Raw genomic sequence first — 25,102 nt, 5'->3', positions numbered from 1 at the left:
AACCTTTGCAGAGGGCGAGGTGATACTATCCGGCAACTTTAATCTAGCATGGGATTCCAGGAAAGGCCAATCGAATCGCAACCCCTCGAGTCAGTGGACACCGACAAAAGCCCTACGGAAGGCTATGGAGAAATTGGCTTTGTAAAATGTATGGAGGAGAACCGGGGCTCCACCCCGGGATATACATACTATTCACACGTCCATGGCACAAGCTCTAGAATCGATTACATATGGGTATCGGTAGGCCTGCTTGGGAAAATACAAGAAGTAGAGGTAGATCCCATGTCAATATCAGATCACGCACCCCTCTGGATGTCACTTCCCACACTCCCCAAACGCTCAGGGCTGTGGCGATGGACTCTACCAAGGGAAATCATTCAGGATCCCATTATGCAAGAGACAATTAGAGAGCGCATTAAGGAATACTTCGAGCAAAATGACACACCAGATATCACCAAAGCCACCTTCTGGGACGCTTTTAAGGCAGTAAGGCGCGGACACCTCATAGCACTTAAAACACAAAGGGATAAACAAACCCGAAAATGGGAAGAGGAACTGGAAGCCAAGCTGGCGGAAATCAGGGAAGAAACGGCCCACAATCACACGCTAAAACTGAGGCATGCCTATAGTCACGTCCAGGGGCAATTGGAATCCCTCAGAACCAAAAGAGCGGAAAACCATCTGCTGCACCTAAAACATTGGTATGCAATGAAAGCAAACAAAGCCCATAAACTCTTGGCTAGACAGATAAAAGCGAAGCAGCAGGACCGGACAATAAAGATGCTGGGAGACAAACAGGGGCAGAAGAGAACTTATCGACGGAAATAGGAGATATTTTCAAAGACTATTACCAAAACGTATATACGTCGGACAAACCAAACGAAGAGAAATAGATATCCTATCTGAGACACATCACACTCCCATCAGTAATGCCAGAAGAGAAACAACAGCTCGACCGACCAATTGCAGAGAAAGAGGTAACCAGAGCAATCTGAGAACTACCAAAAAATAAAGCTCCAGGACAGGACGGCTTCACGCCCACATTTTATAAAATCATTCATAGGGGACCTTGCACCAGTACTTACAGATCTCTTCAATACCTTCAAAGACACGGCCAATATCACACGATCCATGAATGAAGAAAAACTCCTGGTCTTTCACAAGAAGGGCAAGGACCAGACATCCGGAGCTCATATCGCCACATAGCCCTGATAAATTTAGAGGCCAAACTATACACCAAGATATTAGCCAATAAACTCACTACACTGCTGCCCAAATTGATACATCAAGATCAATCCGGATTAATTCCCAAAAGAACAACCCAAGACAACATCAGGCGAATTACCCATCTGATCGAAAAAACTGGAATCACACACACTTCGGCGATACTATTGGCGATAGACGCCAAAAAAGCATTTGACCGAGTAGAATGGTCAATGCTGTTCCGCATCCTGGAGAAAATGGGCATGGGGGAAACCTATATCAAAATGAAATGTGCCAATTACAACTCAACATCAGCCCGGACAGCCGTGAACAGTGAACGAACGACCAAGGTCAGGATCGAAAGAGGTACAAAACAGGGGTGCCCTCTCTCCCCACTCCTTTATGCAATCTTTCTGGAACCTCTGTTGGTGAAAATCAGAGGCCCCCAATATTAAGGGCATAGTCATTGGGGGGGGGGGGGTCATCCCACAAAGTGGCAGCATATGCGGACAACATGATGATGGCCTTGGCGGAACCAGAAAGGTCATTGCCAAACCTCATTCAGGAAATAGAAGCTTTTGGTGCCTTCTCAGGGCTAAAACTCAACGGTCAAAAGTCTTGATCCTGGCCGGAAACAGAGTTGAGATTCAAAGACGGGCGGGGGAGTTGCAGAAGAAGGGGTGAGATATCTTTGGGTCACATTAACCAGCTCGATAAAAGACCTCTACTCAGGGAACTACCCGAAACTCATGGAACAGATTAGAAAAGAGTTAGAAAGATGGAACCCGCTCTCAATTTCATGGTGGGGTAGAATGATGGTGATCAAAATGACAGTCCTACCCAGGCTCATGTATTTCTTCCAGGTGCACCCCATCGGAGTCCCAGCTTCCTTCTATAAAACACTCACCAAAGCAGTGTCCAAGTATATCTGGCAACAGAAAACACGAGTCTCTAACTCATTACTCACAGCGCAAAGGACAATGGGAGGCATGACACTCCCACACTTCCGGAAATACTACGAGTCAGCCCAGCTATGGGTCCTGAGGGAATGGATTCCAGATGTGTCCGAGAAGATATGGGAAGCACAGGACAGAGCAGTGGCAACGACACGACTCCGGAATCTACTGTGGATGAGCAACGAGCATAGACACCCAAACCTTCACAAAAGCGAGGTCATGAAGTCAACACTGGAGATCTGGAACAGAACAACCAAAAAAGAAATAATAATATACCCGGCCCCTTTCATGCCTCTATTTGGGAACCCGGAGTTCCGACCGGGCACAGGGAGCGGGCATTCCAGAAATGGGAAGAAGCCGACTGCAAAAAGGTAGGGGACATGTTTGAAGACCATCGGATTAGATCATTCACAGAATGCCAAGAACTCCTAGGCCTCCGGGAAACTGACAGATATAAATATGAACAACTTCATCACTGGTTATCCACCCCGTGGATTATGCGGGCAGCAACGAGAACCCTAACCCCATTTGAATCATTCATCACAACACAGGCCAGGACAAGGAAGTTCGTCTCGACCATTTATAAATTCCTAAACAACCAAATTGAAGAGATAAAATGGCAATATATGATGAGAAAAGACATTGAGGAGAGAAATTAGGAAAGAACAATGGATAGACGTTTGGCCAAACATCCCAAAACGGACGATGGCGATCCAGACAAAAGAAGCCTGGACGAAGGTCATGGTCCAATGGCATTATACGCCGAAAGGCTACATAGAATGTACAAAAACACCCAAAACAAATGCTGGAGAGGCTGCGACACGGAGGGTAACTGGAAAAATATCTGGTGGAATTGCCTCGCACTGCAAGCTTTCTGGGCGGAAGTAAAATCTCAAATGCAGATGATGTTCAAGGGCGCAGAGGACTTGGGAGAAGAGGTATGGATGTGCGGCATGTGGAACCCCTGGGACAAGACGTGGACACAAATACGTGAAAGGAACTTTATGGGGCTCCTAACAGCAGCCTTGCTGCCAGCAATGGAAGCAGAAGACGCCACCATCCAATCTAGAATGGCTTCAGAGAGTGTGGACACATCTGGCGATGGAGCGAATAACATATATTCAGGGGGCATGCCAAAATTTCATGACGGACTGGGGGTTGGTGATAGAATATCTGTAGAGTGATCACATGCAGCAATGGTGCCCACACAGAATACGTATACTAGACTTATTTACTTAATATAAGCAATGACTTCAAATACTCTCCAAGGACTCAAGAACTCTGGCACTTCGGCGAGGTTCGCTGGGGGGAAGGGAGGGGAAGAGGGATAATGTTAAGAATCCCAAGTTTGATGTTTAATGGAAAATGCAAAAAAAAGTTTAAAAAAAATAAAAAGTAAACAGAAGTTCCACTCAAAGACAACTGTTCTCGTCAGTCTATCAAATGTTCCTCAAAGTTCCAAAAAACTAAAGTTCCTGGAAGAACAAATATTCAAACTTCTTTAGGTGGAGGGATATTTCCCTGGTCCCTTTCCACCAACTTGGTCAATCTCTCCACACTTCGACCAACTTTCGGGTGCCTACATGCTTGTGTGCATTCTACTTTTCACTCTGTTTATTGAGCCTGTGTGGCCCCTTTGGGGTCCCCTGAAAACAATATCTCACTCAGTTCTTTAGGCTTCCTATGACCCATATCTGCTTGTGGCTCTCTTAGTTGTCTTGGGACCCTGTGACCCATCTCAAGGATTATGCTACTCAGGGCTCTCAGGCTGCAGATACCCTTTTCTTTGTCTTATTCTCTCTTCTCTTATGTCCCTGTGACCCTTGGATGGCGCTAGGGTAGTCCTTCCCTCTTCCCTGCTCGTTCCCTCTTCTCCTCCCTCTGACCTGGGCAACCTACATACCTGCTGTGTTGAGGTGCTTGCTCCAGTGAGGGTCTGTCTCACAAATGATGCAGCGATCTGCACGGCTTACCACTCTTCCGGACTGGATGCTGTCTTCACGTTCCGCTTGTCAAAAGCTAACTCTCTCTCGCTGGTTCTCGGTCTGCGATTGGAGGACCCAGTTCTCCGTTTCGTCCCTGAACACAGCCTCCGTTTGCCTCCTTTTCGTGTTCACGCCCTCCAGGTCCAGTTCTCTATGTGCAGCCTCTGCCACTCTGGCACACATCTGAGACTAGCCACAGAGTTGGATTTATCCTCTTCCATTCAAGAGTGGTTAGCCCTTTTTTCTTGCTTCAGTATTCAGAAAGGGTGTATTGTATACCCCAGGTTGTTAAGTATGTGGAAAGTTCAGCATTACCTGGAGTCAAACATAGTTGTACGTTCAGTATTACTTACACCCATGTAGGCAAAAAACATTGGTATAGGGAGTCCCCATTGGAATGGAAGTCCTTTTCCCCTAAAGGAGAGTCACTCCCAGCGAGGTCCCATTTTCCCAAATCCCTAAGGAGGGTTTTGCTGAGCAAGTTCACCTCCTTATCCTCGAAGGGGGTGGTTCCTCCTAAGAAAGAAGGGATTAAGTCTCCAGATTCGTCACAAGACATAACAAAACAAAACATAACACCAGAGCCACTGTACTGGCAGGGACGAGAACGTGGTGTTGGATTTGGTTACCTCAGGAGGGTTTTGTCCAAAGCCTTAAGCGGAGCAGTCCCGGTCCTCCGCAGATGTTGCATGTGAGTTGCATACTCAAAACATCTCACCTACATTTCTTTAGTTATTCCGAGTTCTGCAAGTTCACTGGAACAGCTGCAGATGATGATTCAGAGTCTAAAAATCAACAAGGGAGGAGGGTTGGCTCTGATTCTGAAGTTTTAGCATTCACCCAGTGTCTACCTGAATAGTGTAAAAGGGATACTAAATCATGTTGAACCTGGCTCTAGAAAGTGCTTCTCACATACTCAATTTGAAAAGGGGTGCACGAGGGCCGCTCGGCAGGGTCTCCAAAGGAGTTTTGGTAGGGGCTGGGCTGGCAAGACTGGAGTGTGTGAAGGTCTTGTTTCCCTGAATTGGCCTGAGGGGTGGCACCACCTTCCCCTGCCATGTGGTTGGGCCAAGGAGGGGTGACTCGGGGGTCCTACTCATACCGCCCAGGGGCCAAACATCCACTGGCTCAAGTTTGCCCTCGGCTCCCTGAGGCTTGTTTAATTACCTTCTTCTTGGTGACAAAGCTCTTCAGGTCACCCAGGAGAGAAAGATATGATGCTCTCAAAAGGCGCAAAAGGCCCACGAGTGGCACAAGATAGGAGGCTGAACCCTAACTCATGGTGTATAGACAATTGGATGGTCTAAAAAAGAAAAAATAATTTAAATAGGAGAAGCATAGCTGTGGTCCGATGCTCTTTTCCCATCCAATGTAAAGAAAAGGACTTGTGGCTAGAGCAGGGATCATGCTTGAGTGCGGTCCTAGTTGTGAGTCGTGTGGTATGTTTATTATGAAATGATATACTGCTGGAAAAGTTTCCATCCAGTGCCTCGGGACAACAATCCGCAAATATGGAAAAAAAGTACTCGGAGCATCCATCACAAAGTAACGCCAAGGATTTGCAGAGTGTGACTCTCCAAACTGCTGCATCAAAGGGCTTGGACACTGAGGTAATAGGGACAGTTGCAGTGATATATTCAAATACTCTATTCTTTCTTGTACTGAACAGCAATTATTTTAAGTCCAGTGCTATAGTCTGCACTCGGCTACACTGAATCTTGTATACCACCTTTTCATGTAATCCAAAGAACCAACTCTGTTTTATATATTGAGTTCTTTGCTAAATGTTACACCTTGCCTTCCAGCTCCCAGAAATGATTTTTAAGAGAAGTGTAACTTGCCTCACTCCCACCTGGATCTACAGCACTTACCTAGAGGCCAGGACTTTATTGGAGACCATGCACCTTTGTCCCTTTGGTGCATGGTCCCTTCCTCGTCTAGATTCCACTAGTAACTTAGGGTGAAACCCAAAGTTACTTAGATCATTCAAAAAACAGGGGGGGGGGTCCTGGGAGTCTGGGGTTTCTTGTTCAGATGAGAATTGCCTAGCATTTTGGTGCTGAACTGCCCCAGGGCAGGACAAAGACTGATATGTTTTGGATATTTCTACTCTGTGAAAGATAGCGAGCCAAGGAATCTGGGTAAGGCTCTCGTAACCAGGACTGTCCCGTCAGAGGGACTCCCAGGACCCCCCTTGTTTGTTGCATAATCTAAGTAACTTTGGGTCACACTCCAAGTTACTGGGGGAATCCAGACGTAGATCTTTTGCTCACTATTCTTAGAGAGGCACAGCTCCACCCTACTGATGAGGTCCAACCAGACCGAAACATGTGTCTGAGGTTGCTGTTGGTACTCTTGTTCAGAGGAGAATTGCCTAGCATTTCGGTGCTGGACTGCCCCGGGGCAGGACAAAGACTGATAGGTTTTGGATATTTCTCCTCTGTGAAAGATACTGAGCTAAAGAATCTGGGTAAGGCTCTCGTAACCGGGACTAATGTCCAGCAGAGGGACTCCCATGCCCCCCCTGGTCTTTTCCATTACACACTAGCCAGACTGTCAAAACAATGATCTTATATGTTGCACATGATCTGAACCTGGGGAGCACATGTCATCATGGTTCTGGGGGGATAGATGGATTTTAGCTCATTAGAAAGGAGAGATTCATGTTGCGGGCGCAATATTAATGTTAAGAATGGATGTGACTTTGTTACAATGTTGCAGTTTTGCATGTATCTAGAATAGTTAATTAAGGTGTGTTAAGGGTTACTTTTAGTGTTACTTTGTATCTAGTATGATATATTTAGATGTGCATACATGATATGATATGATAGCTTATTTATATAGCGCCTTTACACAATGTGTTTCAAAGCACTTCAAAGCAAGGGAGGGAACACAGGAAAATACAATTACATTCTTACAGGCCATGAACAGTAAGGATGTGAAATTAACTGTCGTACTCGACCTGACAACATTTCAGATAGTGCAAGAGCTAAGACAGACATGGAAGGGAGGGGGAAAGTGGGATGGAAATGGAAACGGGCGCCTACCGTACTAGGCCCGACAACATTTCTGTCAGAGCCGGAGAAAACAAAAGGTGAGGGAGAGGGGTACAGAAAAGGAGGGGAGGAAAGCAACAAGCGACTATCGTACTGTGCCTGATGACATTTCAGATACTGCTGGGGGATGGGGGGGGGGCAAGAAAGAGGGGAGGGGGGAGACAGACGAGGTTGCCATCATACTAGGTCCAGGGACAATTCTGATAGAGTAAGTGCATAGAGGGGAGAAAGGGAGAGGAGAAGAGAACAGAGAGTAAGCAGTCAAAAAGAGTGGAGAAGCAAGAGGGGAGAGCAAATACAATTGCAGAAGTCAGTAGTACCACATAATGTTGCAAACCAGGATACAAGATGAAGATGGGAAAGGCATGATTCAGGGCCACCATGAGTACAGGATGCAAAGGAAGTCCAGTATGATAGTTGAGAAAGGGTGATGCACCGTGAATCAATGAAGTCTATACAAGTAAAATCCGGCATTGGCCACAAGACAGTGATGGTGAAACCAGAATGTATCAGGACAGACTCCTTCAGAAGTAGGCTGGAAGGGGCGAGGGGGAGCAGGGTAGAAGAATCAAGCAAAACAGGCAACACGTGTGTGCGAGAAGGGAGCGGGCACATGGGAACATCACAGGGGGTCCAGAGGGTGTGGGGATGGCCTGTGGGGACATAGGGAGTAAACACACGTTGGTGCATGCTTACCTGCTGTCTGAGCAGGGCGTAGGGCCCTGGATCCTCCTGGTCCTAACAGGTCCGAACAGGAATTGCCCTTTTCTTTGTCTGCTCTTCACTTCAGACGCCCTTGATCTAAGAGTTAAGAGCAGGAAGGAAGAGGCAGGGCTAAGAAGGTGGGCAGGGCTTCGGCCAGGTGACCTAGATCCACTTGCACCTGCTCTGCAAAGGAAAAGAGGCTGGAGGGCTCCTTAAGGAGGGAAAAAGAGCGGCAACCAGGAAGGTAACAGGTGGGAGGGGCTTGCTAAGTGGGGAAAAAGAGAGGCAACCTGGAAGGCGCCAGGTTTGGGCCAGGTGACCTAGATCCACTTGCATCTGCTCCCCATCTGCAAAGGAAAAGAGGCTGGAGGGCTCCTTAAGTAGGGAAAAAAGCGGCAACCAGGTAGGCGGGTTTGCTAAGTGAGGAAAAAGAGCGGCAACCTGGAAGGCGCCAGGTGGACAGGGCTTCAGCCAGGTGACCTAGATCCACTTGCCATTGCTCCCCATATTATGTTCACACAATCTTCATTGTGTAGCAGCATAATGAAGATTGTGTGAACATAATATGTGAACACATTGTGCAACTTAGGACAATGAGATTTAAAGCACAGACCTTCATACTAAGTGGTAAAAAGGCTCTTGAATGGGAGACCCGTTATGAGGGGAGGAAGTAGTTTTGAATACACATACGCTGAGGTCTGGATTTGTGAAATATATTTCTAGCTTGTTCGAAAGACTGGCTGGCTAAGGGTAAGGTATCAATTGGCAGAATGACAGCTGCAACTACATGAAAGCGGTTATTGGAGCTCAAATAGAATGCATAGTGATGGGCCCAGGGTTTTCAGCTTGGACATTGTTGTTTGAGTGGCTGAAGAAGCATCTGCCACCTCGCATTGTCAATCTGGGATTAGTGGCTAAAATTGTAAAAGAGTGACTAAAAGCGATAAAAATGACAGCGGGCCTATGAGAAGGGCAAAAAGATTAGCAAGGAAAAAAAAAAAAGAGCATAATGGTTGAAGGTCAGATCGACTGAAATGGTGGTCGCATAATGAAAGGGCGCGAGAAGACGCCAAGAATAAATATAGAGCGTGGAGAAACCAGTTAGTGCCCGATCAAAAGATCCTTTTGTTAGCTCTCAGTAGCCTCATAAAGTGTCCATACATAAACCATGCATGTCAGATTTAGCGTTGCAGGTCTGTGACCAAGTGGAAACGGTACTAAGACTGTATTGTATGCCCATGTTAGGACTGTGTGTCTTGTAGGAAGAAACACAAGAAGAGGGTTGGGCTTGTATTTGCAATGTCATAAAATAGTATGCCTAAGTGGATGGTGCCACAGTGAACGCAGCCAATGAGATTGTGGAGAGTAGATTTCCTTGTATAGGGCTGAGCCGTTTGTATTTTGATGATGACTTTGTAAGGGAACATGAGGGAAATGTGGGACTAACTGTTCTGGAAATGTATATATACTGTATCTGATCTGTGATTTAGAGAGACTCCGGTTATTTCAATCTCCAAGGAGTTGTCTAGCCTCTCACCCAGCGGCCATTATAAAATAAACTTGCTTTAATGACAACGTGCATTCACTTCTTGATAGGTGGGCTATTTTAGAGTGCAGAGATCCAAGATCAGCCCTAAATGTTCCTATGATTTAAAGTGCCTTTCACAAGTTTTGCCTATGTTTTTCCATAAGGCTTTTGATAACCAAGATGATCGATATCCGTGTTTCACTGCTCCTTTCAAGGCTGCCATAATGCCACCTTGTTGACTCTAGGCATCACTGCTGCAACATACAGCCTTCCTTCAGGATTTCTAATCAACCACTAGAATACACAGATTCACCAGTGAGTTCGCTTCTGCCGATATCTAGACCTTTTGGAGAGGAGCAATCTCCCTTAATCCTTCAAGCAAAGTATTCAAACTAGGCTGCCAAACATGCAGAGGGCATGCAACCAAGTATCGGAATCAATGAAAATCAACATCAAAATGGCTTGTATTATAGCCCAATTGTTCTCCGACTGGAATATAGTCAGCAAATGTACTTGAAGCATTTCCACCAAAGCCTCTCACCGAACAGAGTGCAACAGAAACCCATCTCATTTTGGCAAGATAGAATGCTGGGTCATTAGCCACCTCCATTATTAAAAATTAAATATAGAGGCTAACTTAATTCACTGTTTAGTCATCTCGCGCCCACAGGGGGCCATTGGCACAGACTCTTGAAATTTCAAAGCCAGACTGTGCAAATCAACATTATTGTTGTCCACATACGCACTATTCTATGATCAGGTCAACCCCAGCTCCCCTCCCGGGCCAATTCCAAACAATGAAAAATGTCGAAGTATTTAAAGTGGTTTTAACACAGGAGGGACTAAGGGATGGGGGAAAGTGGGTGGAGTTTGGTAGGTAATCTATGGCAATGCCCAAAGAGCTGCAGGAAAGCCATCAGATCATTGGGGTACATGCCACAGCCCCACAATGTTTAGAGTCCCTTAAAAGACCTACACGTTTCTCTACTAAAAAGAGCTTGCCAGTGTGGTTAAAACATCTTGCAGGCCTTCTGTGAAAAACTGACCTGTTGTAGGGCTGGAAGGTAGGTTCAACTGAAGACTCACCAAACTTCAAATCCAAGTTCTTCTCCAGCTGGTCGATCTTCTCGGAGAGTTTACCCAGCATGGATCGGAGGAAGGCAATCTCCTGGTCCTTCTGAGCGAGAGCCACTTGCATCTCATGAAACCGATCATCTGTCTGTTGGAGGAATTCCTTCAAGCCCTCGAACTTGCACATCTCCAAGTGCGTCTCGTAAGTGTCTTGATTACCTATGAAGATGCAGCTAACACACAAAGCTTGGGTTAGATCATGAAATACAGGCCTAGCTGGATCAGCCAGAGGCTGTAGAGGCTCAGCAAGACTTTCATTCCATTGACTCATTAAATAAATTATCCGCCTCTCCATGGAGAGCAAGTTAAAGGGTATTTAAGGTCAATTAGTATTTAACCTTGCTCCACAGTAGTGCTATTTGCTATTGCAAGGATACTTACAAGCTCCATGTTCACTCAATACATTACCTCGAAGGAGCACAATCATTTCTACGTATCATAACATTTACAGTATGCGTGACCTTTTACATCATGAATATGTGTCAAATATCATAAAGGCTAGGAAGGCAGTTCAGACTCCATGCCCATTCAATGTGTAGCCTCTATGGAGGTATAGGCAGGGTCCAGTCCCATTCTCCATTCAATCCATCTCTCAGAGAGGAGACTCACTCTAGGAGAGTTCAGTCTTGTTGCCACATCAATCTGTGGCCACTGCATTAAGGTGCGACATAGGACTTCAGTTTCAGTAACCAGTTAAGAAAGTTCAATGGATTGAGCACCCAAAAAGGTGTTGGTCAACGTCAGTGGGGAAGACTCAGGTTTTCATCCTTCTAATGTCGATGAAATGATAACCATCTGGCTAATAATACAGATCATTTTAGCACAAAGAAAAGAAAGCTCAGTTTGTGGGGTGAGTCATACTTGCACATTCCAGTTTTCATATCCTTGTCTTTAAGCTGCAAACAGTGTCTTCTGCCTCATCAAAACATTGTTGCCTTACAAAGCCTGAGGGGAGACCAACCCCTTGCTAGCCACTTATAGCTCCACAGTCCTTACCCGTATTTGGAGTGAGGGCACTTGATATGTTCACACTCTTTGAGGTGGGGCTCGAGGTTCATCTTCAGTAGCGGGGGGCAGTTGGGATTGTTGGGACAGCGCACCGGCCGGTAATCACAGGTGGCTTCATGATCCCTGGTACATAAGGAAAAAGAAGAAGGAGCAATGAAGAAATGGCAGACTGCTGGGAGGGTAGCAGGCTACGGCTACCGAAGACTCCAAGGAGTTTCACGAAAGAGCACACCGAATCATGGCTGCCAGTGTAAAATTCTCAGCACTGGTTTTGAGAGCTCCCCTGAGAAAGTCCCAAATAACTGCTGGCAAGATGTAGAACATGCAGTGTTAGGATTAAGAAATATAAATAGAAACACATTTTTAGTACAAATTATGCACCACTTGGCTGCACATAGAAAGAAGATATACCACAGATCCCCACCAATGAGACTCAATGTCTTATTTTCCACATGCACTTTAGAATCGCCCTCAGAAATGGCTGCAGAAAAGTAGTATAGCTAGATATTATGGATGAGTTGTATATCAATATTGACAATCTAAGTCCTGTTTAAGGCCATGAGAATCACATAACAGCAAAAGGGAGCAGTGATAGTACTCATGGTATCAGTAGTGGAAGCCATCCCACAACTCCTGGCATAGCAGAGGGCAGCAGAAACCATCCCATTCTTCTTCACCCAGAGAAGAGTACTGGAATCTGCCCCCACTTCATTGCCAGGGAGAGGGTCACTGAACCATCTCTCATCCCATTACCCATCACCCAGGAAAGCAGTAAAAGCAGTCCCACTCTCCCTCACACAGCTATGCCACACTGCTTTGCCTAGGAGAAAGCAATTGGAGTTGTTTATTCTTAAATCCATTACATTACATACGAGCAATGCGAGCTATCAGAGTCTCTCCTGACCCAGCAGCAGTAGTAGAAGCCATTGGATAGTCCACTGCCACGCTAGGGTGAGATATGTAGAAATCATACTGCTGTCTTCACACAAGACAGCAATTGAAGCCATCCCAATAAGGATTGGTTTATTTATTTATCAGTGGTTTATAAGGCGCCATCTGTGAACTCAGTCGCTTCGTAGTTACTTGGCACATTAGCCTATAATGGACTCCCTGGTATGTAAAGTGAAATTATCACCATATGGGAGGACTCCTTGATGCACTACTAAACCTGCAGGGCAACAGAAGATTTACTGCATAGCCTGCGAAGTGAGCTTGAGGGAAAGCACAGCTGGTTCAAATGTAGCTAAGAGCTGCCAGCCAATGAACAGGGTATTCACCAGTGGAGCGGGGGGAACATAAATGACATAGCACGCACCTAATAGTAGTTCCACATGCCAGGTGGGCTGCAGTGCTACACCATAGTTCCTGCAGTTCCCTGACAATGCTTGTTAGGTAAGATTTTCATATCAATGATAAATCTTCCTGACCTGTGTCAACCCCAGACAATTTTGCTGGACTGGTACATTATTTTTTCAATTACCTCACTGAGTGGGAATCTTTTTCCACACTCACATAGTCTTTTACTCTTTTTATGGGTGTCATTTTTAAGACTCTGCGTAGTGTCTTTTATAAGTTATCCTCTTTGACAACTTTTTGGAAATAAGTGCCTATTGTTGCTGGGTTGCCCTACGGGCTCACCTTTTAACTTTTCTCTGGCTAACCTTGTGAGAACTACTGTTCTCAAGGGTAGAAAGGATCTCTGGATCCCCTGTACGTTTCATTAGGTGACACCAGCACCTCCCGTCGTATGTGGAGTGCTGGGGTGATACTTTCTAATTTTAAATGTAACATTTATGTTACAAGGACAAATTTACCTTTAATGGTTGGTGGCAGTGAACCTTTATTAATTCGGTGCGCCTTTACCGCTGGCTGTTTGCACATGGGTGCTCATTTAACCAAAATGCCCCCCCCCCCCCCTCTTCTCTTTTCCCCATCTTAGTGTTTGTCTTTTCTTGTCCCTTCTCCTGACATCCAGGGTGGGAAATTCCTTTGTGTTAACTTTATCTTTGGTGGGAATCCAGTCGATTCCCCGCCCAGGCTCCGGAGTGTCTCTGAAGGCAGGAAGTGAGGGAGGAGTCCAAAACTCTGCAGCCCTTTGTCTTCCAGCCTGCCTGTGAGAATCCAGTTCAAACTGCAACCCCCCAGGTTTGAATGTTGCAAGGCTGTTTGATTGGCTGGGTTCCTGCAAAAATGTCTGATCCTGGAAGCTGAAGAAGTAGTCGACCACTGGAACCAAAACCGAAGCGGAAGATTAAGAAACCATAGCTGAGATGATTTCCAGCGACCAGAGAGCCTGCTGTGTAACTGGAGTGTTAGGCAAGATTGTTTGCAGTACCCTGTGGGAGACTGCACCAGTCTTGTCCTCTTGGCAATAGTTAATCCAACCTTTGGTATAGGCATTTACTACACAAGTTGGTAGAGTGGCTGAGCAGCTTATCTCAAGAGGAATCAATGTGAGCTGTGGGATGGAACATAGACTTTCAGAGTGACAAGTATCCGAATAACACTTATACTCAAGGTTACTTGATTAAACAATTATTTATTTATTTAACAGTCAGTTTGAATAAGCCTTCTTTAGAAGGGAGCAAATCTATAACATTTAAAATATACTTCAAAAATATACACTCTCAGTTCCAATAAATCAGTAGATACCCTTTTCGGATGATACTTCCAATAACCTGAGGTAACTTCAATAACTATGACGCTGTGTACATTGATATATCACTGGTACATTTAGAGCAATGCAGAGTTTGGTGTCAGAAAGGAAATGATTAGAGGAAGAAACAATGGTTAACAAGTTTTCCAAACAGTTAAGCACTTTCAAACCCCCTGATGCAATGTAGATTAACCTTTGCCCAGCTATACAAGTAAGGTATGTATGACTTTTTGGAGGGACAGATCAAAAGACAAAGTCAGAGGTTGGAAGAGTCTATCAGGGAGCCAGAACAGCCAATGTCAATTGAGCAAAGTCTAGGAGGAGCTGAAGTTCTTCTTGAAGGTAAGTAAAATGTCTTGCACAATGTTATAGAGAGTTTTTGGTAGATAAAGAAACCACTGTTGGGCCACAAGCTGGGAGGATTGCGAAAGGCAGAGCTACAAGCAACTCTACAAAATGCAGTAAATGCAAGCCTCAACTGAGGGCAAGCAAACTACACAGCAAGAGGTAAGTATCCCTTAGTTCGCAGTACCTTAGGTCTGAAGAAATTGGTTCCAGCTGGCTTCTGTTCCTGTTGTAGTATGGCAGATCTTGTTGTTCCTGGGCCTCAGTTGTCGGTCGGCGGCAGCAATTGCCAATTTTCAGATCAGCTGCACTTCGCGGTTTCAGCTTCTCGCGAATAGCACCACCGCGGTTCTCGGATACCTTGTGGGCTTTCCTTGCTTCTGGGGTCCAGCACTCTGTTGAGGTGGATCAGGCTTGGTTAGTCCTGCTTCGAGGGAGTCCAAAGGATCTTCCTGGAGTTCAGGTCTGACTTAAAATCGCTGCACTTGATTCTGGTGTTCCTCTCCCTGGCACTCGGTTCCTGGAGCAGCAATGGAAGTACAGCCAGCTTCGAGAGGACTTCCAGATGAGTTTGTCTTGGGGTCGATTGGTCCCACCAACCCAAGGGGAGAAGTTGTCCTTTGCAGGTCTTCTCTAGTCGAGGCAAAATTCGGAGCTTCAGCACTGCAACAGGGCTTCACCGGGCAAACCAACAGTCCAGTAGTTGCACCAAGCTTCTCTTCCAAGTGCTTCTTTGGATTCCTTCGTCCAGTGGTCGACTCTGCCTTCTGTCTAAAAGACCTCGCCTTTTATGCAGGTTTCGCCCATTCATTCGCAGCCTAGCTCTCACTCACACAGCTGGGTGGCTGTCCTCGAAGGATAGCCGGCCAGCCAATCACCTTTGGGCACATTCCTGTAACCAAGGAGAATAAGCACAGGGAGTTTCGGGAACCTCCCTCGGTCCCTGCCCTGACACACACGCTGGAGACAGAGGCAGGCTTCACAAGTGAATCCCACCAAACACAAAACTCAAGTAAATCTCAATGAGGACCTTTCCAACAAGAAATGGCGAAAAAAGAAGACCAGGGCCATTTTGACTAAATGGGCACCCATGGGTGCTTTACTGCAGCTGCAATTGCAGCCTGCGGTAGAAACACACAATGATAGGAAAAAGTATACCACTGTCACCAGCCATTAATTGTAGAAAGGATAACATAAAAACGTTTCATGAGAAACTAGATAAAGGGGATACTAAGTAACGCCTCCAGCACCCTACTGTAAGATAGTGTGTGCTGGGTCTAGAAAGTTACAAAGGTAAGTAAAGCCTATGTCACTTCACTGCTCTTGGAAACAGTAGTTTAACCAAGAGAAGGTATTTAAACCTTTGGGAAATCTGAAATATTTCCCTGTGCCACTGCACTGAAGGTGCTGTTTGTCACAATGTAAAAAGATGATGCGTATGGAGTTTGCCAGACTCCAAAACCATAACAAACGCAGAGTTCAAATCAAAGAAAAATACATGAGAGTGTTAAAGAGGTCTCACTCTCTCCAGGATAAAAATGTAAAGTCCTAAAGTCCAGCAAAAGAGCTGGGTGTTTCCAAGGTAGAAGGGAATTAGCACATTTCTGAGAATTCTCCCTAACACAGAGCCTGCTGTAGCCCTTCCTTCCAATCGACCTGGGGACTCCAAAAACAGCAACTCCGACACAGAGCCTGGTAAGACCAACTAGACTCAAGGGGACCTCCATCCAACGCTGTGCTGCGACCTTGCTGAGGGCTGCAATACCCCAATACCCTGGGACCTCGAGCCATCTAGCGGGGCACGATCTTCCGAATTCCGAATCTCGCTGAAACTTTGTGGGCATCCTGCTGGATCTCCAAAGGCACGATTCAAGTCTGAAAAAGTCCCATCACCAGACTGCTGGAACTTGCAAACAACGAGAATCCGACCAGCGATTGTCTTCTTCTATGCTCCTAAAATGGCGCCAAATCCACAGAGCCGCATCCAGCTGCGAGGAAACTCTTGCCTGGAGTCTTCTCCTGTGATCCCTCCTGCAAAAGTCCTTCCAAAGTCCTGTCTTCCACCTTCTTGACAAAGGAATCCATCAACTGGGTTTTTGGCTGCAGATCCTGAATACTCCCTGCTCCAACTCTTCTTCTGTGATGAGGTACTGTGTTGGCTGGGGTATTTTACCTACCTTAAACCTTTGTGATTTCTGTATAGCTTTGAGGTGTTTTATGCGAGTGAGAGGCCACTCATCCAGTTCCACCCAGGTCCACTGCATAATCCTCCTAGGGTGTCTTCTCTGAAGTCCCTGGACCCTCAACTAACTCTAGGGTGAACTACTTACTTGTTTGCCAGTCTTCCTCTGGAACTCTGACTTTGCCTGAAACTGAACCCCATCTCACCCTGCCTACACAGCTGGAAACTAGACCACTAGGGTCCTGCCACTGCCTCCGATTGTAGTCATGCTATAGATTAAGGAAAAGACTGGATAAGAAAAGGGTTCTGCCTTGAAAAAAAGAATAACAAGTGTGCAAAAGTTACTTACTTGTAAAAGAAGTTGGTTGGCAACTGTAACTCAAGAGTACACAGTTACAAAAGTTCTTACCTTGAATGTGATACATGGAGAGGCATACACATCTCAGATCCACAGGATGTATAGGAGAGCTAGGTGTTGCCAGTATACGCAATGTGCTTTTGTTTTAAACTTGCATTACAGTAACAACTCTTAAAGTCAGAGAACGTATGTTAGAATTAAGGGGCAGCAAGCAAAACAATGCGGGTGAGTGTTGTTGAAAGGAATATGTCCCTCTCATTTAGGGAAAGAATTGGGCAGCGTGCTATTGTTACCATGCGCATTGTAACTCAAAATGCACAGGGTTACAATTATTACGGGAGCAATTGAATAGATGTGAACATTCAAGGTGTTCTGAACGCACCTGAAGAGTTTATAAGGCTGTGGTAACTGACCATGTAAAGTCGCAGAAAGAGAAGGGTATTTCACAAGACGAAGTGCACAAGAATAAATGTGTCTTGATTATTTGCATTCTGCACACTTGATAGAATATATGTGATTAATGGAGAGGTCAATAAGGGGAAGCAATGCATCTCTACATACAGAAAGCAACACTAATGTACCACTCATACGCTATGCCACAATGTATCCAAAGAGATTATATTGCACAACATGAACGGTTTGTTTTTTACATTACCTTTAGGCACAGGGATTTTACCCAATTACATATCAAAGTACAAGAATATATTACGCATACCTGGAGATATCTTAATTTGCTGACTAATTGGGGAAGTTACCTTTTCTATTATGACTTTTTTTGTATGTGGTCATAAAATTAAATAGCAATTTGAAATTCACGTAATGACACTCAGTATGTCAAATGGTTAAGAATGACGTTCAAATAGACCAGCACAACATAGTGTAATTGAACACAAACAATATCAGCAGGCCACCTTATATTCATGAAACACCCAAAACTGAGGCATATCTGAATAGATTATAATTGGCTGTGAATTATATAGGATAGCCAAGATCTGGGAATATAGATGTTAAATTTGAATTTGATAACCAAATTACTGCATCACAGTGCTATAAGGAAACACGTGCAGCATGCTTGGCTTTGAATGAGATGTATGGATAACAGACTATGACATGTCTTTGAGAAATGATCATTATCCATGGTTTTTTACTTTTATTTGTATTTTTCTTTACCAAGGATTCCCAGCCTGACGACGGGGAATATTCATGAGCATGTGAATCCATGCCAGACCCCATGCTGGAGAATCACAATTTCGTTGTGAAAAACAAAAAATGTATTATGACCACGTGTATGTAACATGCGTTTGTATTTCATATTCTTTTATTTGAGATTTTGATATATAGTACATGTCCGGTTTTGAAGAAGGCCACAGACCGAAACACGTGTCACAGTTATGGACACATGTAATGAATAAAAAACTTACAACTGGCGCAAATTTATGTGGTGGCATTGAATATTACCTTGAATGTGTGTTGCACTATTCTGAAAAGCACATATAAGGTTAAGTTACTCACCTTTGAATTGGTTGTGCCTCTTCCCCAAAAGTAATACTGTTGGTTTCACTTTACTATTCCTGTTAGGATGAATGTATGAGTGCCCCCAATTGGGTCTTGCTTCCCCTGACTTGCCGTTAGCCTGTCCAGAATAAGTCTGCCTACGGTCATACTTAACTTGAAGTTGCCGATAGTCCCTTTAAAAAGTATATAGGTTTAACTTACCTTGTGTTAGCTGTGTGCCATCCTAATGCCATCCTAAAACACGTTAAAGAGTTATTGCTTATCTCAATCTGTGTTCCACTGATCTAAAAAAAAAGCAACTGTAATAGTATGTTACAACAGTAGGTCTTACCTGCCTAGAATAGCTTTGTGCCATTCCTGAAAAGTGTTGCTTTAGGTGTAGCTGACCTTGGTCTGCCGAGTGCATACACAATTAGTGTAAATAGTTCTTGCTTATTTTAGCCTGTGTTCCACTGAGCTGAAAAACAGCTGTGATGGTATATTACACCAAAAAGGTCTTACTCACCTAGTATAACTGTGTTATCACAAAGGTAGTAGAGGTATGACAATGCATTACTTACCGTAAAAGCATTTCTGATGGTTGTATCTGCTTAGATTCACATGCTGTGCATAGGTCTGACATCCAGTGGTCACTGCGGAGTATTGCATTTTGTTTTTCGTAGTCGAAAAGGCGTGTCTGTAACACTATCCCTATAGTGACGTGCGTTGTACCCACAATCCCTCACGCGTCGAGGTCCCTCTGTTTGTATTTTTCTGCCCTGAGGGAGCCTTCTAGACGTGAGTGAGTACAGAAAAGAGAGAAATATAGAAAAGGATGTCTATGTTCCTTCCATACGAGCGGGGAGGAAGGGTGGGCGCATGTGAATCTAAGCAGATACAACCATCAGAAATGCTTTTACGGTAAGTAATGCATTGTCTTCTGATGTTTGTTAATCTGCTTAGAATCACATGCTGTGCATAGACTAGCGAGCAGTACCCGGAGTTGGCAGTGGGTTATGAGAAGGAACAGTAGAGAAAAGATGTCTTAATACTGCCTGTCCCACCTGGGAGTCAGATCTAGAGTGTGCATCTAGTGTTTTGTAAAGGTGTGCACAGAACTCCAGGTAGCCGCTTTGCAGATGGACTCAAGGGGAACATTTGCAATGAACGCTATGGAAGCCCCAGTGCCTCGAGTGGAATGTGCTCTTGGCTTGAAGGGTAGTTCTCTCTTAGCAAGATTGTAACAGAGAGTGATGCATTGAACATTCCATCTAGATATAGTGGACTTTGAAACTGCATCTCCTTCTCTTCCTGCTGCCACATAGACAAAGAACTGATTAGTCTTTCTCAGTGGTCTGGTTCTTTCCATGTAGAACATGACAGCTCTGCGTACATCTAGTGTATGCAGACTTTTTTCTCCCAAGCTGGAAGGGTTTTGAAAGAACTTTGGTAGTTCTATTGACTGGTTTACATGAAATTTCGAGATGAATTTTGGTGCAAACCTTGGGTGTGTGCGTAGAACCACCTTATCCTTGTGAACTGTTACGAAAGGGTCTAGTACAGAAAGAGCCTGTAGTTAACTTACTTTCCTAAAGGATGTGATAGCTATTAGGAAAGCAGTCTTAAGAGTGAGGTCTTTAAGAGTTGCCTTGTGCATGGGTTCGAAAGGAGGGCCCATGAGTCTAGAAAGTACCACATTTAAGTCCCATCCGGGAGCTGGGTTAGCTATCGGAGGGTGTATTCTTTTTACCCCCTCCATGAAGGCCTTGATAACTGGTATCTTCCACCATGACACTTTAAGTTGGGAAGTGGTGTATGCAGAAAGTGCCGCTAGGTGGACTTTAATGGAATTGAACACTAGACCTGAATCCAGTAAATGGGTCAAGTACAGAACAATGTTAGTGGGAGAGCAGTCAACTGGGTTGATGCTCTTACCTCTACACCAGATGACAAATCTTTTCCACTTGCTAGAATAGCAGTGGCGAGTATTAGGTTTTCTGGCTTCCCTGAGGATGTCCATACATCTCTGCGGGAGTTGTAAATGTCCAAATTCTATGATCTCAGGAGCCAGGCTGCTAAGTTCATGGTCTGAGGGCATGGATGCAGTGTCCTGCCCTTGTCCTGTGACCGCATGTTGTACAGGCAGGGAAGTTTCACTGGGGGAGATAGGGACATTTCCATCAAGTGAGCGAACCATGGCTGCCGGGCCCACATTGGGGCCACTAGTATCATGGTAACCTGCTCCTGGTGCATCTTGTGCACCACTTTGTTGAGAAGGGGAGTCGGGGGAAAGGCGTAAACAAATTTCCCTGACCATTGAATCGACAGACCGTTCCCCTTGGACTGGTTCTGGGGGTACCTGGAGGCGTAACTGTGGCATTGTGAGTTCTCCAGAGTTGCGAACAGGTCTATTTCCGGGAATCCCCATTGCGTGAAGACGTCTAAGACGATGTCTTCGTGCAATTGCCATTCGTACTCTTCGGGCAGGGGGAAGTCTTTGCTGAGTTTGTCTGCTAGCAGATTGAGTTCCCCTGGTACATGTTGTGATAGTAGGAACATGTTGTGTTTGAGAGCCCACTTCCATATATTCTGGGACAGCTTGGACAGTCCTGGAGAGTGAGTGCCCCCTTGCTTGTTGAGGTAGTACATGGCTGTGGTGCTGTCTGTGAGGACCATCACTGTCTTTCCTTGTAAGTGTTCCTGAAAGGCTTTCAGTGCTTTGAACACCGCTAGTAGTTCCAGCAGGTTTATATGCTTGGCTGCTAAGCTCGGAGTCCACACTCCGTGAGCAGTCTGATGGGATAGGTGAGCCCCCATCCTGTAAGGGATGCGTCTGTGGTTAGAGTGGCTTCCACTGCGGGTGTGACAAAAGTTTTCCCTAATAACAGGTTTTCTTTTGTCCACCAGCGTAGCGAGAGAACCAAGGCCTGCGAGACCACCACTAGATCGTCCCATTGTCCGCTGGCCTGACACCACTGGCTGTAGAGCCACTCTTGCATTGGGCGCATGCGCAGGCGCACGTGAGGTACCAAATAAATACATGACACCATCATCCCTAGCAAGCGCATTGCTTTGCGTACCGTCACCTCTCGACCTGCCACATAATGGGGGATCTGAAACAGCATGTTTTGGACCCTCTCGTTGGAGGGGAAGACGAGGCCGTCCTTTGTTCGAATTAGAGCCCCTAGGAATTGTTTGATTTGGCTGGGGTCTAAGCTGGACTTCTTTTCGTTGATGGAGAAGCCCAGTTGGGACAAAAGGTCTACGGTCTTTTGGGTATTGGAGAAACATGTTTCGTAAGAATCCCCTGTTATGAGCCAGTCGTCGAGGTAAGGGTATACCGGGATGGATAACCTGCGCAGGTGGGACGCTGCCACTGCCAGTACTTTCGTGAATACGCTTGGTGCAGATGCTATCCCGAAGGGTAGTACTCTGAACTGGTAGTGTTTGTTCTCTATCTTGAACCTGAGGTATTTTCTGTGCGCTGGCAACATTAAAATATGAAAGTATGCATCTTTCATGTCTAGTGTTGTCATGTAATCCCCCTGTGATAACAGTGGGATTACTTCCTGCAAGGTCACCATACAAAACTTTTGGGGTTTGAGAAACTTGTTCGCTGGGCGCAGATCTAATACAGGGCGCATGGTTAAGTCCTTTTTGGGTACAAGGAAGTACACTGAATAAATACCTTCTGTTACCTGAGATAGGGGGACAGCCTCTATAGCTTCTTTTTCCAGTAGCTCTTCTACTTCTTGAAGAAGAATAGTGAGGTGTTCCGGCGTCATGCGTCGGTTCCGTGGTGGTCTGTACTTCGGGGAACCGTTGAATTCGATGCAGTATCCGTGGGCTATGGTGGATAATACCCAGCGGTCTGACGATATTCCCTCCCATGCTGAAAGGAACAATGTTAGCCGGCCCCCGACCGGTGATGCATGGGAGGGGACCCGAATCTTCGGGTCATTTGTTGGTATTGGGCGTGGAACCTTTGGGGCTGGAGCCGCGACCTCTTCCTTTGCCACGGCGTTGGCCTCTTTGACTGAACTGGGTGTTACCCTGGTTAGAGGGCCAGTTGGTAGCTGCTGTTGGTTTTGCTGCTGGCGTTGGCCACGAAAGGAGCGTCTATTGCCATAGCTGCGTCTGTTAGGGGGCCTAGAAATTTGGCCAAGAGTCTTGATGGTATCAAACTCTTTCTTTGCATGTTCTAGGGCCTCATCAACTGCTTTCCCAAACAGATGTGTTTGTTCTATGGGCTTATTTATCAGGGAAGCCTGGGTTTCCCGCTTAAATCCCGAATTGCACAGCCAGACATGGCGTTTGAGAAGTATTCCCTGAACCAGGGAATGGCCAGCCGTCTCTGCGGCATCTAAGGAGTTCTTTACGATGCCCTGGTTTACAAGAGTTCCCTCTGAGATTATAGCTAACAGGCGTGAACACAGGGGTTCTGGTGCGTCCTCTGCTTCGCTGCGCAGCTTGCTCCACTGTGCATCTGCGTAGCTAGCTAGTAGGGAATTGTTATTTGCAATCCTAGTTGAGAAGGAGGCGGAGGTCGTGATTCTCTTCCCAAGTGCATAGAGCTTCTTGCCCTCTTTGTCAGGTGGTGCCTCACTCGTGGATAGTGGTACCCCCCCTCTTTTTCTTGCATTAGTAACTACGAGGGAGTCCGGAATAGAATGTCCTCTGATGTACAAAGGGTCAGAGGACGAAGGGCTGAAGAGCTTTCCTATCCGAGGGTTGACCCCTCTGACTAAGGCCGGATTGGAAAGGGAAGGAGTTATTCTTCTCTTTATAGAAGCCAGGAGCGGAATAGACTGACTAACAGGGGCTTTTTCTTTAATAACTTTCTCTACAAAGTCTATGTCAGGAAGAGTCTCCCCTGTGTCTATTTCAAAATGCGCTGCTGCCTTGCGCAATAGTGCATTAAGTGAAGGTTGGTCATCTATGGGAGAGGTGTTTCCAATAGGTGAATCATTGGGAGGAGAAGGGTGAAAGACATCAGGGTCTGAGTGCACTGATGGGGATTGCCAAGGCTGCACTGATGGGGATTGCCAGGGCTGCGAGGTAGCTGTATTTTCTTCAAAAGCTCCTGCACTAGTGTAAGGATCTTCTTCAAACCCCTCTTCCTCATGTTCTTCCTCTCCACCCAAACCCTCCTCATCTTCCTGGACGTATTGCTCCTCTTCAGTGAGGTCATATGCGTCTGTAGAAGGGGGAAACAGCCTAGGAATCTTGACCCTAGGGTCATCCTGGGGCCATTCTCTTGGTCTTTTGGGTGTGGGTGGGTTTTGGCTTCCCAAAAACCTTTCCATTTTCTCCATACAAGAATGGAGTCTTTCAAGGGTCTCATGGGGGACCCCTGAATAGTCTAGAGGGGGGAAATCAGTGTCTTCACCTTCAAAACGCTTAGAACGCTCCCACAACGTCGAAGAAAGGTTTCCGTCGCCCTCTGAAAAGCCCTCCGGTAGTTCAGAAGTGTCCTTAGATGAAGGGGGCAGTTCCTGGCTACTCTTGTGCTTTTTCGGCGTTTCCATAGCTTTTTGTGCGGTATTCGACGTTTGTTTCGTCGTCCGCTTACTTTTGTCTTCGGAAACAATTCTCGCCAGGCTCTCGGCAACGAGTTTGTCAGTAGAGGGCTATGGTGTCGACGTTGCCTGCGTTACGCGTTGTTCCTCGACGGCCGCTCTATGGAGCGTTACGTCGGATGATTTTGAGGTAGCGCCCGTGTTTGATGAAAGCCCAATCGCTGGTCGCGGCTGAGTTTGCGGGTGGGGCTTGAGACCCTTATGGTCTGAGGTAGACGCCGGAGTGCCCTGCGTCCCCTTCGGCGCTGATGGATCCTTCGTCTTCGACGAAGAAGAGCCGTGGGTTGTGTGCTTAGGCCTATGGGGTCTATGTGCGTTCTTTTCGCCGGGGTGTTCATCCCCATAAGCAGGGCGTGAGCCGAGCACGTCGGGGCCGGGGACGGACTTCGAGGAGCGCGAGCGCTCCTTCTGGGGGTTAATGACTTCCGTAACGGACGTCGAGTTATCACCCTCCTCGTCACTTTCTGTAACAGCGGCGGCGGGTGAGGAAACTGACTTCGACACAGCGTAGTCCGCCAACCTCTTAACTTTTCGTTCTTTAAGAGTTCTTGGTTTCAAGAGCTTACAGGCCGCGCAGCTGTCCTCCTTATGATCGAGGGGCAAGCAACGATTACAAAGCTTGTGTTTGTCCTTCCAAGTGTATTTGCCCCTACAGCATGGGCAAAACTTAAAAGGTGTCCTCTCCATAGCTGAGGCAAAATAACTGGTGATAACAACCCCAAGGGAAAGATACGGGAGAAAGAAAGACATTCTCAAAGAGAAGATAAAAGTTCGAACCCCCACTCTCCCTACTGTATGTTGGCCGGCGAGGCCAGGCCACATGTTCGGCAGAGCCGAAGGATCTCCTCCGTCTCTTTCCCTCTGTCGAAAACTTGCTCGGCGGAGAAACAGCTTCACAGCTAACGTCGAGGGGAGG

At 46.0% G+C, this 25,102-nt stretch overlaps 1 protein-coding gene across 3 annotated transcripts in view; it reads right to left on the bottom strand.

Moving 5' to 3' along the window:
- Positions 1–25,102, bottom strand: part of TRAF7 (TNF receptor associated factor 7) — a 932,052-nt gene that overhangs the window by 451,666 nt on the left and 455,284 nt on the right. For all 3 annotated transcript variants that reach the window (XM_069647334.1, XM_069647335.1, XM_069647336.1), the window contains 2 exons: positions 11,561–11,695; positions 10,520–10,737 (listed from right to left, as the gene is read on the bottom strand). In XM_069647334.1, coding sequence (XP_069503435.1) covers positions 10,520–10,737; positions 11,561–11,695 — 353 coding nt within the window. The remainder of the gene's footprint in view (positions 1–10,519; positions 10,738–11,560; positions 11,696–25,102) is intronic.

This window comes from Ambystoma mexicanum, chromosome 2q (assembly GCF_040938575.1).
Source record: "Ambystoma mexicanum isolate Mex_15411 chromosome 2q, UKY_AmexF1_1, whole genome shotgun sequence".
In the NCBI taxonomy this organism is placed as follows: domain Eukaryota; kingdom Metazoa; phylum Chordata; class Amphibia; order Caudata; family Ambystomatidae; genus Ambystoma; species Ambystoma mexicanum.
The sequence above is the reverse complement of the archived record's forward strand: the minus strand, read 5'-3'. Positions and strand labels throughout refer to the sequence as shown.